The sequence below is a fragment of the Coregonus clupeaformis genome, chromosome 7 (assembly GCF_020615455.1).
Source record: "Coregonus clupeaformis isolate EN_2021a chromosome 7, ASM2061545v1, whole genome shotgun sequence".
In the NCBI taxonomy this organism is placed as follows: domain Eukaryota; kingdom Metazoa; phylum Chordata; class Actinopteri; order Salmoniformes; family Salmonidae; genus Coregonus; species Coregonus clupeaformis.
In genome coordinates this window covers 11,285,549-11,299,786 of record NC_059198.1, presented here as the reverse complement: position 1 = coordinate 11,299,786, position 14,238 = coordinate 11,285,549, and the positions used below count along the sequence as shown (strand labels likewise).

General features: G+C 43.7%; 1 protein-coding gene across 12 annotated transcripts in view; it reads right to left on the bottom strand.

The window, feature by feature from the left end:
• The window catches only part of abi1a (abl-interactor 1a), a 91,508-nt gene that overhangs the window by 24,323 nt on the left and 52,947 nt on the right, over positions 1-14,238 (bottom strand). For all 12 annotated transcript variants that reach the window (XM_041880334.2, XM_041880331.2, XM_041880330.2 and 9 more), the window contains exon 3: positions 10,385-10,561. In XM_041880334.2, the coding sequence (XP_041736268.1) occupies positions 10,385-10,561 (177 nt within the window). The remainder of the gene's footprint in view (positions 1-10,384; positions 10,562-14,238) is intronic.

Below are 14,238 nucleotides of genomic sequence, written 5' to 3'. Positions count from 1 at the left end.
ATGTTAAACTGTCCAATGTTTTTTGATGCCCGAAAAAGGGGGGGACCATGTACAAAAGCTTCTATAATTTCTAAACGGTTCATCCGATATGTATGAATATACCCTCAAATTAAAGCTGACAGTCTGCACTTCACCCTCATTGTCATTGTATCCTTTCAAACTCAAAGTGCTAGAGTACAGAACCAAAATAACAAAAAAATTGTCACTGTCCAATGAATTATGGAGCTCACTGTATATTTCCACAGTATGAGGTTGGAATAATACTGTGAAATTGTGAAAATTATGATAATGCCCTTTTAGTGTAAGAGCTGTTGGAAAAGACCACCTGAACTTTCTGGGACTTTTTACTTCCACGGTGACATCACCATGCAGTAAATTACACTGAACAAAAATACAAACGCAACAATTTCATTTTACTGAGTTACAGTTCATATAAGGAAATCAGCAAATTGAAATAAATTCATTAGGCCCTAATCTATGGATTTCACATGATTGGGATTACAGATATGCATCTGTTGGTCACAGATACCTTTAAAAAAGGTAGGCGCGTGGATCAGAAAACCAGTCATTTTTTACATTTACATTTTAGTCGTTTAGCAGACGCTCTTATCCAGAGCGACTTACATCAGCAATTAGGGTTAAGTGCCTTGCTTAAGGGCACATCGACAGATTTTTCACCTAGTCGGCTCGGGGATTAGAACCAGCGACCTTTCGGTTACTGGCACAACGTTCTTACCCACTAAGCTACCTGCCGCCCTCAGTATCTGGTGTGACCACCATTTGCTTCAGGCAGCGCAACACATCTCCTTCATAGAGTTGATCAGGCAATCCAGACCATCCCAAACATGCTCAAAGGGTGACATGTCTGGTGAGTATGCAGGCCATGGAAGAACTGGGAAATGTTCAGCTTCCGGGAATTGTGTACAGACAGGGGCCATGCATCATGCTGAAACATGAGGTGATGGCGGCGGATGAATGGCACGACAATGGTCCTCAGGATCTTGTCACGGTATCTCTGTGCATTCAAATTGCCATCGATAAAATGCAATTGTGTTCGTTGTTAGTAGTTTATGCCTGCCCATACCATAACCCCACCGCCACCATGGGGCACTCTGTTCACAACGTTGACATCAGCAAATCGCTCGCCCACACGACACCATATACGCTGTCTGCATCGCAGTGCTAGCTGTGCCACTAGAGATCCTGGTTCGAATCCAGGCTCTGTCGTAGCCGGCCGCGACCGGGAGACCCATGGGGCGGCGCACAATTGGCCCAGCGTCATCTAGGGTAGGGGAGGGAATGGCTGGCAGGGGATGTAGCTCAGTTTGTAGAGCATGGCGTTTGCAACGCCAGGGTTGTGGGTTCGATTCCCACGGGGGGTATGAAAAAAGTAATGTATGCACTAACTGTAAGTCGCTCTGGATAAGAGCGTCTGCTAAATGACTTAAATGTAAATGCCATCTGCCCGGTACAGTTGAAACCGGGATTCATCCATGACGAGCACACTTCTCCAGCATGACAGTGGCCATCGAAGGTGAGCATTTGCCCACTGAAGTGGTAGAGAAATGAACATTCAATTCTCTGGCAACACCTCTGGTGGACATTCCTGCAGTCAGCATGCCAATTGCACGCTCCCTCAAAACTTGAGACATCTGTGGGATTGTATTGTGTGACAAAACTGCACATTTTAGAGGGGGCTTTTATTGTCCCCAGCACAAGGTGTACCAGTGTAATGACCATGCTGTTTAATCAGCTTCTTGATATGCCACACCTGTCAGGTGGATGGATTATCTCGGCAAAGGAGAAATGCTCACTAACAGGGCTGTAAACAAATTAGCGCACAGAATTATAGAGAAATAAGCTTTTTGTGCATATGGAAAATGTCAGGGATTTTTTATTTAAGCTCATGAAACATGGGACCAACACTTTACATGTTGCGTTTATATTTTTGTTCAGTGTAGTTAATAGACCAATAAGAAAATATTGGTCTATTAATATATATATAAAGTATGTAGTCACGTACACTAAGTATACAAAACATTAAGAACACCTGCTCTTTCCATGACATAGACTGACCAGGTGAATCCAGGTGAAAGCTATGATCCCTTATTGAGGTCACTTGTTAAATCCACTTCAAATCAGTGTAGATGAAGGGGAGGAGACAGGTTAAAGAAGGATTTTTAAGCCTTGAGACAATTGAGACATGGATTGTGTGTGTGTGCCATTCAGAGGGTGAATGGGCAAGACAAAAAATGTAAGTGCCTTTGAACGGGGTATGGTAGTAGGTGCCAGGGGCATCGGTTTGTGTCAAGAACTGCAACGCTGCTGGGTTTTTCCACAGACAACCATTTCCCGTGTGTATCAAGAATTGTCTACCACCCAAAAGACATCCAGCCAACTTGACACAACTGTGGGAAGCATTGGAGTCAACATGGGACAGCATCCCTGTAGAACGCATTTGACACCTTGTTGAGTCCATGCCCTGACGAATTGAGGCTGGTCTGAGTGCAAAAGGGGGGTGCAACTCATATTAGGAAGGTGTTCCTAATGTTTGTTATACTCAGTGTAGGTGCAGGTGCAGTGAAATGTGTTGTTTGAAAGAGAGTTCCAAACCGCTCTGCCAATTACAGGTTGTTTTCAGTTTTCCCCTACTCCTAGACAGTCCGAGCTAAACTCTTGCTTGAGAAATTGCTCTTTGCTAAGAAGCTACTTTTGTTTCTCTTTGACCATGTAAATTGAAAACAACAGTAAGGTACTTAATTCTTACCCAGAAATTATTTCATAATGAGATAAAAACGGCTGCATTGGACCTTTAATAAGAAAACAATCTTATGTGTTTTGTGAATGTTTACTTACTAAATGCTTTTATTAACACATCTAGTCATACAAATACCACACATTCATTTAAATAATAATAAGTGTATCTAAACACAGACTCATGGGGCCAGTTTTACAGTTGGCTGGAGATTAGACATGCCACCTTGGCAAAATTGATTATGGTCAGTAAGTAAAGCAAGGCATAGTGATTCAATTGGCCCCTAACAGCTTTCTGCTACCCCCTTCCGTTATTGTAGGCAGAATATCAATTAATGCAGAGTATTGATGTTAAATATTGGCTAACTTTCTGGGCCGTGACATACACAGATGAAAGGAGATGGGATATACAGTGGGGAAAAAAGTATTTAGTCAGCCACCAATTGTGCAAGTTCTCCCACTTAAAAAGATGAGAGAGGCCTGTAATTTTCATCATAGGTACACGTCAACTATGACAGAAAAAATTGAGAAAAAAAAATCCTGAAAATCACATTGTAGGATTTTTTATGAATTTATTTGCAAATTATGGTGGAAAATAAGTATTTGGTCACCTACAAACAAGCAACATTTCTGGCTCTCACAGACCTGTAACTTCTTCTTTAAGAGGCTCCTCTGTCCTCCACTCGTTACCTGTATTAATGGCACCTGTTTGAACTTGTTATCAGTATAAAAGACACCTGTCCACAACCTCAAACAGTCACACTCCAAACTCCAATATGGCCAAGACCAAAGAGCTGTCAAAGGACACCAGAAACAAAATTGTAGACCTGCACCAGGCTGGGAAGACTGAATCTGCATTAGGTAAGCAGCTTGGTTTGAAGAAATCAACTGTGGGAGCAATTATTAGGAAATGGAAGACATACAAGACCACTGATAATCTCCCCGATCTGGGGCTCCACGCAAGATCTCACCCCGTGGGGTCAAAATGATCACAAGAACGGTGAGCAAAAATCCCAGAACAACACGGGGGGACCTAGTGAATGACCTGCAGAGAGCTGGGACCAAAGTAACAAAGCCTACCATCAGTAACACACTACGCCGCCAGGGACTCAAATCCTGCAGTGGAAGACGTGTCCCCCTGCTTAAGCCAGTACATATCCAGGCCCGTCTGAAGTTTGCTAGAGTGCATTTGGATGATCCAGAAGAGGCTTGGGAGAATGTCATATGAAACCAAAATATTACTTTTTGGTAAAAACTCAACTCGTCGTGTTTGGAGGACAAAGAATGCTGAGTTGCATCCAAAGAACACCATACCTACTGTGAAGCATGGGGGTGGAAACATCATGCTTTGGGGCTGTTTTTCTGCAAAGGGACCAGGACGACTGATCCGTGTAAAGGAAAGAATGAATGGGGCCATGTATCGTGAGATTTTGAGTGAAAACCTCCTTCCATCAGCAAGGGCATTGAAGATGAAACGTGGCTGGGTCTTTCAGCATGACAATGATCCCAAACACACCGCCCGGGCAACGAAGGAGTGGCTTCGTAAGAAGCATTTCAAGGTCCTGGAGTGGCCTAGCCAGTCTCCAGATCTCAACCCCATAGAAAATCTTTGGAGGGAGTTGAAAGTCTGTGTTGCCCAGCAACAGCCCCAAAACATCACTGCTCTAGAGGAGATCTGCATGGAGGAATGGGCCAAAATACCAGCAACAGGTGTGAAAACCTTGTGAAGACTTACAGAAAACGCTTTGACCTGTGTCATTGCCAACAAAGGGTATATAACAAAGTATTGAGAAACTTTTGTTATTGACCAAATACTTATTTTCCACCATAATTTGCAAATAAATTCATAAAAAATCCTACAATGTGATTTTCTGGATTTTTTTTCTTCTCATTTTGTCTGCCATAGTTGACGTGTACCTATGATGAAAATTACAGGCCTCTCTCATCTTTTTACGTGGGAGAACTTGCACAATTGGTGGCTGACTAAATGCTTTTTTCCCCCACTGTAAATGCCTACCCAGGGCTGATGTACAGTATGTGTGTGTGGTTCTGTGAGTGCGTAGTCCCTCCCACTCTTAAATCTCTAACCTAATCCCTCATTTACACCTATCAGACGTGTACTGCACAATGAATCAGTGTGGATTACACCCAGTGGGACAAGTGGGTGTTAGTTCCTCAAAATGGAAACATCAAATTATTCTTGAAAGGATGCATATAATGTTGGGCTCCGTAATGTAAAAGAGAGTGAGTGAGAACTTTTAATGGTGGAATAAAGCTACAGTAGATAATCCCAAGTGGCCATAGACCTTCACTTTGCATTTATTGACAAAAGGGCATTAGAAATATCAGCAGACTTCACACCTGTCTATATAAGGTCCCACAGTTGACAGTGCATGTCAGAGCAAAAACCAAGCCATGAGGTTGAAGGAATTGTCCGTAGAGTTCCGAGACAGGATTGTGTCGAGGCACAGATCTCGGGAAGGGTACCAAAACATTTATGCAGCATTGAAGGTCCCCAAGAACACAGTGGCCTCCATAATTCTTAAATGGAAGAAGTTTGGAACCACCAAGACTCTTCCTAGAGCTGGCCGCCTGACCAAACTGAGCAATCGGGGGAGAAGGGCCTTGGTCAGGGAGGTGACCAAGAACCCGATGGTCACTCTGACAGAGCTCCAGAGTTCCTCTGTGGAGATGGGAGAACCTTCCAGAAGGACAACCATCTCTGCAGCACTCCACCAATCAGGCCTTTATGGTAGAGTGGGCAGACGGAAACCACTCCTCAGGAAAAGGCCCGACAGCCCGCTTGGAGTTTGCCAAAAGGCACCTACAAGTACTCTCAGACCATGAGAAACAAGATTCTCTGGTCTGATGAAACCAAGATTCAACTCTTTTAACTGAATGCCAAGCGTCACATCTGGAGGAAACCTGGCACCATCCCTACGGTGAAGCATGGTGGTGGCAGCATCATGCTGTGGGGATGTTTTTCAGCGGCAGGGAATGGGAGACTAGTCAGGATCGAGGGAAAGATGAACAGAGCAAAGTACAGAGAGATCCTTGATGAAAACCTGCTCCAGAGAGCTCAGGACCTTAGACTGGGGCGAAGGTTCACCTTCCAACAGGACAATGACCTTAAGCATACAGCCAAGACAACGCAGGAGTGGCTTCGGGACAAGTCTCTGAATGTCCTTGAGTGGCCCAGCCAGAGCCCGGACTTGAAACCCGATCGAACATCTTTGCAAAGCTCCCCATCCAACCTGACAGAGCTTGAGAGGATCTGCAGAGAAGAATGGGAGAAACACGGCAAATACAGGTGTGCCAAGCTTGAAGCGTCATACCCAAGAAGACTCAAGGCTGTAATCGCTGCCAAAGTTGCTTCAACAAAGTACTGAGCAAAGGGTCTGAATACTTATGTAAACGTCATTGTTTTATTTTTAATACATTTGCCAAAATTTCTAAAAAACTGTTTTTGCTTTGTCATTATGGGGTATTGTGTGTAGATTGATGAAGGGGAAAAACGATATAATCCATTTTAGAATAAGGCTGTAACATAACAAAATGTGGAAAAAGTCAAGGGGTCTGAATACTTTCCGAATGCCACTGTATGTACATTACTCTTTATTCTGTTTTCAATCATCTTTCTGTTGTCATAATGTAATATGACAGGTATCTTGATAATTTTATAACAGCTTAGACCAACCACGATTTGTCACCTATGTGTGGACATTATGACATGACTGAGTGCCATGGTCGATAACATGCTAATTTGCAGCCTTTTCGGTTTACATTAGCCCACACACCACTCTGTAGTGAAATCACATCCTATGTGATTTGTGGCCTTGTAAATTGAGAGTGACATGATGGCTTTTATCCTGCCTTATCATTGCCCATCATTCTACTGGTCAACAACGGTGGCCACTTAATCCAATCTGTCCGACAGCAGCGATTGATTGGTTGATTTATGGGGGCATTGGACCTCTGGGGGGAGATGGAGGTCACAAAATGGCCCGGTCATTGGGGCTTTGAAGCCGCTGTCATGGCGACCCTAGGGCCTATCCTACTCGATCATTTGTTTGCCAGCAACATAGTATGGGCTGCATTTAAAGAGCAAAAGTCTTGAGAGAATGCTTTGAAAGAAACTTAAGAGAAAACAATATTTCAGTGTTACCATTAAATTGTTACTCTCTAAAGGATTTCTGAGAGCCCAGCTCAATATCAGAGAGAAATAGGAGAAACCGATTACGAGCGCGGTTCAGAACTAAGTGCTTTTGAAATGTGTCATAAATTCATCTCTGGGTCTTTCCACGAAATGGGTGCCTTTTGTATCCCTTTGATATTTTAAGTAGAAATTGTGCACAAATACAGAATTTTAAAAGCCTGGTATATTAAATGAAGTGCCTTTTAATATAGACTACATGGAACATTCAATAAATCAGATGTTTTATCTGAATAAAGACTTGCTAAAGTGCCAAAATTCTGCATTTTGACATGTCCCTCTGTGCATCCTCTGACTTCTAGGAAGATTTTAACCCACTAAACCCCAACATTTCTCCAAGTTTTCACCATCATTGTAAAGCCCTAGTTATTTTGTTGCTTTGACAAAGTCATTTCTGAAGATTATAGTATATACACTGCTCAAAAAAATTAAGGGAACACTTAAACAACACAATGTAACTCCAAGTCAATCACACTTTTGTGAAATCAAACTGTCCACTTAGGAAGCAACACTGATTGACAATAAATGTCACATGCTGTTGTGCAAATGGAATAGACAACAGGTGGAAATTATAGGCAATTAGCAAGACACCCCCAATAAAGAAGTGGTTCTGCAGGTGGTGACCACAGACCACTTCTCAGTTCCTATGCTTCCTGGCTGATGTTTTGGTCACTTTTGAATGCTGGCGGTGCTTTCACTCTAGTGGTAGCATGAGACGGAGTCTACAACCCACACAAGTGGCTCAGGTAGTGCAGCTCATCCAGAATGGCACATCAATGCGAGCTGTGGCAAGAAGGTTGTCAGCGTAGTGTCCAGAGCATGGAGGCGCTACCAGGAGACAGGCCAGTACATCAGGAGACGTGGAGGAGGCCGTAGGAGGGCAACAATCCAGCAGCAGGACCGCTACCTCCACCTTTGTGCAAGGAGGAGCAGGAGGAGCACTGCCAGAGCCCTGCAAAATGACCTCCAGCAGGCCACAAATGTGCATGTGTCTGCTCAAACGGTCAGAAACAGACTCCATGAGGGTGGTATGAGGGCCCGACGTCCACAGGTGTGGGTTCGTGCAGGACGTTTGGCATTTGCCAGAGAACACCAAGATTGGCAAATTCGCCACTGGCGCCCTGTGCTCTTCACAGATGAAAGCAGGTTCACACTGAGCACATGTGACAGACGTGACAGAGTCTGGAGACGCCGTGGAGAACGTTCTGCTGCCTGCAACATCCTCCAGCATGACCGGTTTGGCGGTGGGTCAGTCATGGTGTAGGGCGGCAGGTAGCTTAGTGGGTAAGAGCGTTGTGCCAGTAACTGAAAGGTCGCTGGTTCTAATCCCCGAGCCGACTAGGTGAAAAATCTGTCGATGTGCCCTTAAGCAAGGCACTTAACCCTAATTGCTCCTGTAAGTCGCTCTGGATAAGAGCGTCTGCTAAATGACTAAAATGTAAATGTAAATGGGTGGCATTTCTTTGGGGGGGCCGCACAGCCCTCCATGTGCTCGCCAGAGGAAGCCTGACTGCCATTAGGTGCCGAGATGAGATCCTCAGACCCCTTGTGAGACCATATGCTGGTGCAGTTGGCCCTGGGTTCCTCCTAATGCAAGACAATGCTAGACATCATGTGGCTGGAGTGTGTCAGCAGTTCCTGCAAGAGGAAGGCATTGATGCTATGGACTGGCCCGCCCGTTCCCCAGACCTGAATCCAATTGAGCACATCTGGGACATGCCCACATCTGTCACGCTCCATCCACCAACGCCACGTTGCACCACAGACTGTCCAGGAGTTGGCGGATGCTTTAGTCCAGGTCTGGGAGGAGATCCCTCAGGAGACCATCCGCCACCTCATCAGGAGCATGCCCAGGCGTTGTAGGGAGGTCATACAGGCACGTGGAGGCCATGGGTTGATACATTTGATTTCCATTGATAATTTATGTGTGATTTTGTTGTCAGCACATTCAACTATGTAAAGAAAAAAGTATTTAAAAAGATTATTTCATTCATTCAGATCTAGGATGTGTTGTTTAAGTGTTCCCTTAATTTTTTTGAGCAGTGTATATTTTGATTGAGATGGGAAAAAGTAGTGTCCAGAAAACCAAATGGTCCAAACTTCATGTCTCTATCCATAATCTGTTCGAAAGTTATTGGAGTTTTTTTGCCTTGTATGATGGCCAGAATTAGGGTGACTAAATCAATGGAGGCCAGATAAAAAAAAAAGCTGTCAAAAACCAGGAAAATTGCATTGTGTCAGCTAGGCAGGTTTCTGTGTAAGAATAACGGCTGCTGGCCACCTGACAGGCTCACTTTCCATTGAACTCGTCATCATTCTTCTCGAATCCGCAGGAGATAAAACAAAGGAGGTAAAAAGGATAACGATTTTGAGACATGACATGTAGTATTTTCATATTTTAGTACACGCTTTTCATATTACATTCGAAATTCCTTTTATTTTTCGAAGATTTCTAACAAAAACAAGCGCATCTCTGACAAGTCAACGGAGCACTGAGCGTATACTGTACAAGCTTTTTATTTTCAAAGCCTTTTACATTTAATTCAGCTCGTGTCATGCTAATACTTTTTTTACGACCCGCGGAAACAACTTTGAACGACCACAAAATGTAAAATCCTCATAAGTTGTTGCGAGAAACCTGCACCGCTATGTCAACAGAGCTCAGTGGTAATTATCGGATGTATTAGGTTACGAAGTCAGAATGTTCGGATATAATGTTAATGATATATGCTAGAGAAAAACCCCACTGAATGATTCAGAACATGAATAAATCATATTTGTCTTGGTAGCATGTATTTTATAACATAAGGAAGTCAAATTTCATCACCAAAGTGCATTTTCACCCACTCAGGGCAGAGTGGGTGGACACCCTACACCAAGTTACACTACTCAAAAGGCACCTAATTGATGGAATGACCCCTGTACTCACCCTTTTCACAGAGCTCTCTAAGAGCAACTCAGTTTTTAGAAAGCTATCAATTATATCAATCCTTAGTTGATTCCAACCCCACCCCGGGCCCTACAGATAATATTCCTGCATGGTCAGCTAGGTGCATTGTATGGATGAAAATGAGACAGTGAGAGAGACAAAGAGCGCGAGGCAGAGGAAGAGGGAGAAACAGACAGGGATATGGAGTAAAGGCAGAGAGAGGGGGAGGGGATAAACGGGAACTAGACATACAAACAGAGAGCGAGAGATAGAAAGTGGAGAGAAGAAAATAAACACACAGAGGGAGAGTGACAGAAAAATCGAGAAAAGGTGGATAGAAATAGGAAGGAATCCAGAGCGTGGCAAAGAAAAAGACAGAAGAATAAAGATAGAGAACCATTGGTATACTTAACACAAATAAGAATGAGGAAGGACCCCAAAATGTAGAAGAGGGATAAAGAGAGATAGACAGGAGATATGAAGCTCACCTTGACCCCGTGGCCCACGTCGTCCAGCACGTTGTAGTCGATGGGCTTCCTGATGTATCGGACCGGCCGCTCCATGTTGGCGGGGGCGATGATCTTGTGGGTCCTCGACGTGTTCTTGTTGGTGGTGAGGATCCCGATCTCTCGCCTGGCCACCTTCTCCTTGTGGATGTCCACCGTCTAGAGACACAGGAGGGGGAAAAATACATAAGTGCCTTATACAAGAGCTATGGGAAATAGAGCAGGGACCTTTGATTGAATTACAACCTTGTCATATAGTACCTAAAATGGGTTTAATTGAATCATGTCGCGGCGGTTTTAATCACCAAGCTCGCAATCCCTTTATGTAGCTGGTACACACCAGTAAACTCAATTACGGTGCATAATAGAAGCCGAATGGAAGCCGTAATGACCCGTCATGTATAGGCCATGATGCCTTTGGCTTCCCTCCAAATCGGTAGTGACATGTTGTTCAATGCCGTCATAAATGAACAAAGACAACTCACTTCTACCACCAAGATCTCATTCTTGAGTTTGGGTGATTCCAGGATATTATAATTTAAGAAGGTAGGTAGTGTATGTGCCCTCTTGAAACAGTAAGCCTCTGGCTATTTAAATTGATGACTAGTACCATTTAAAACTCAGCAAAGCACCTGGAATAAGGTCTACTAAGCAAATCCAGCAATGCAATCATTTGTGAATGCTATATTATTAAAAAACCTACGGGCATAAAGCATGTGCATTCATTAAAGACACAGAAATCTATATTTGATTAATAAGTCAGGATAATCAAATCTAAATCCAGTGTCCTACAATGCATATTTCCAGGGATTTCATTTATAACCATTAAAACTAAATCTTCAATGTTAGAGGGAGGGCTAGTAAAATAAAGCCCAAGGCCAAAATGAGATATATTATTAAAGTTTCATGGAGAGAAATGAGTGTTTTGCTTCTGTAAATTGTTGCCGTTTGATAAATTGCCTACTTAAACGGACTAATTGTGTCATCCTTTCATTTATAGGCTCCAGTCCACCACCTGTTAAGACCCATGGGCATTTGCCTAGCAACAAAGTGTGAGAGAGCGAAAGACAGAGAGAGAGTGTGAGAAAGTTTGTTGTGAGTGAGATGAACAGACTGAATGTGTTAGTGTGTGTGAAGTCTGAGGTATGCGTGTGCACACACTGCGGTATAAACCAGGTCTAACCAAGGCCCACACACAGAGGATCTCTCAGGTTGACCCTCTCCAGAGTACCATGCCACACAGTATGAATTTCAGGGCTACACTCCAACTCTCTGCCAACCACACTTACATAACGAGTCAGGGAAGCACTGGGCCATTCCTCAGCCATAAGAACCCAGTGTGATGGTTCTTTGAGATTTGTCTGAGGTTGTTTGTTATCACTGTACTGTGTCTAGACTGTTTCTGAAGTATCCTGCTTCCAAAGACTGAGAAAGATGCTGGAAATATCAAAGATCCCATGCAGACTGACAGTAATGAGAACAGAGTATTGTGACAGACAGGGTGCAGAAGAGCTATGAAAGGCTCCGTCTTATCAGCTGGAGAGGAACAGTCATTAGTTTCAAGATTCCCTTTTTGATTGGATTGTTTTCATGTTCAAGCAACAGTGATTTGCTCACAGCGTCAAGAACAGAGAACTGGTGAGTTCGGCAAGTGATCGTAATCAGTCACAGTTATCCCCATCACAACAAGTACTACCATCACAACCACCATGAAGTCCATCAAAATGATCACCGTCAACATCATCATTTTCCCATCCTCACCTTTCCCGGGCTCCCAACGGGCATAGAAGAGCCATAGAGCAACTACTCTTCCTCAGAGGAGATGAAAGGGGACCAATGTCAGCCGAGGGCCGGCCGGGTAGTCAAACCAACGGTTTTCTCAGGGGAGGGAGTGCTGGCCGGAGCCAACAGACAGAGGATTCCATTCATGCCACAGACAGACAGGACTCTGGACTTGTCTCATATTCTTTAGAGGGCTTTAAGTCTCCCTTATCTCGGAGAAGAGAGAATTAACTAGAGTTTGTTAGGTAGTGTTTTCACTGTTAGCATCGTAACAATAAGTTGGTGTCATCTACTTCTGTATATCGGTAGTTACGTAATTACCAGCGCATGCTTAATGATTGCTCCCATACAAATCCTCCCCAAACAATATTCTCTTCAAATGCCTTGTATATTTTTATGAGTTAAAGGAGAAGGGTGTGAGTTGAGTACACTAGTCCATTATGACTTGTGATTGGATGGCAGGACATAAGTGCCTCTTTATTCAAAAGGACTAGTCCAACAAACCCTTCACTGTGTATCGCACTGAGCCGTGTACCAAATGTCCTCCAAACATGCTGGTTTCCCATTAGAGTGATAAGGCTGCTTTCAAACCCAACATTCAATAATTGAGCAAAGACAGACTGGGAAGGTGTACAGCAGGCTTTCGCTACACTGAATTACGAACTCCAGGGTACAGCGAAAATAAAATAAACCAACACGGGTTCCAGTAAATCAATTCTCAGTTAGATCAAGAGGTCCAGTGAGTGGCTTGCAGAGAGCAGTGAGGACTGATGGTCGTAGGAGTGGAGTTAAGTGTTCCTGGCCGTATTCCAACAGTCCAGTCTATGACCTTACCTCACCCTATTCGGCACCCACAACAGAGCAACATATGGGGGAGAAATGTCTGTTGAGTTAGATTCCATTGTAAAGAAACAGGCTAGGTGGTTTGAGAAATTACTGTTGTTTTAGAAGTAGGATGACTCAAAGGCAGTTGTCACTTGTCACCAAGTGGTAAGCTACTTGTGGATACGGTTACAGTAAGTTGTTCCCGCAATGATTATTCATTTAACAACCTCTTTACAGGCTTCTGGAAAAGTTCAACTATAGGAAGTGAACTATGAGCGAAAGAAAAACTATGACAATAACAAAAGAACCTGTCAGTGATATATTGCAGCTAAACTTGGAAACTGACCGATGATGTTAGAATGCACTAACACTCCTTATCAGAGTACACTGTGTAGCACAAACAGCAGTGCAGCTGGCATCGGGAGGAAGTTAATATCCTTCCTGTGAGAGAAGAAAATAGCTTTGCTGAAGTATGGCTCACAAATGTTACACAAGTGTTAAGACTCTGAGAGACAAAGTATTAGGGATTTCTTAGAAAAAAGGATTTCAAACAAAATTGATGTGTGCTCAATCAAAATGTTTCCCGATTGAGATAGGCTTTCCTGTTCAGCATCAAACTGGCTCCTCTGTCACACATACATACCAAAAGTATTTTCCTCATGAATGTTAAACTAGTATTGTGGAAAGCTTAAATTAGAATACATGGTGAATGGCTTTTCCCTTCCAGTCTCAAACCAGACAAAGAGTTCAATCAATGATGAATTCAGAATGACTTTTGCTGACCAGTGCTGAACTGGCTTTATAAAGAACCTTTTCAGGTCTACAGCTGAGCACAATACCAGCCGATTTCCGTTTGTACTTCAGGAGGCTGTCTGGGGTTCTGCTGAATAGACCTTGCCCAGCTGGAAGGACGATTCACATGTGTTCTCAATCACTGTCATCCACATGCCCCGAGTCGGCACGCTTTTATCCCAGAACACACTGGGCAGCCTTGGTTTGGCCTTCTCTGTTAGCAAGCCTTTAGGAATGTGTGTGAGTGTGTGTGCGTGAGTGTGTCCGTGTGGAAATTAAGGATCTCCTCTCCTCCCTTTTTCTCTACTTCTTATCTCTGGTCCTTTATTCTTGCCGCTCTTCCTTGCTCGGCAAATCCTCACCTCCTCTTCATCTCTCCTCATCAACCGCACTTCCTCTTCTCTCCCGTCCTCTTTTCTTATCTTGCCTTCGCTTTT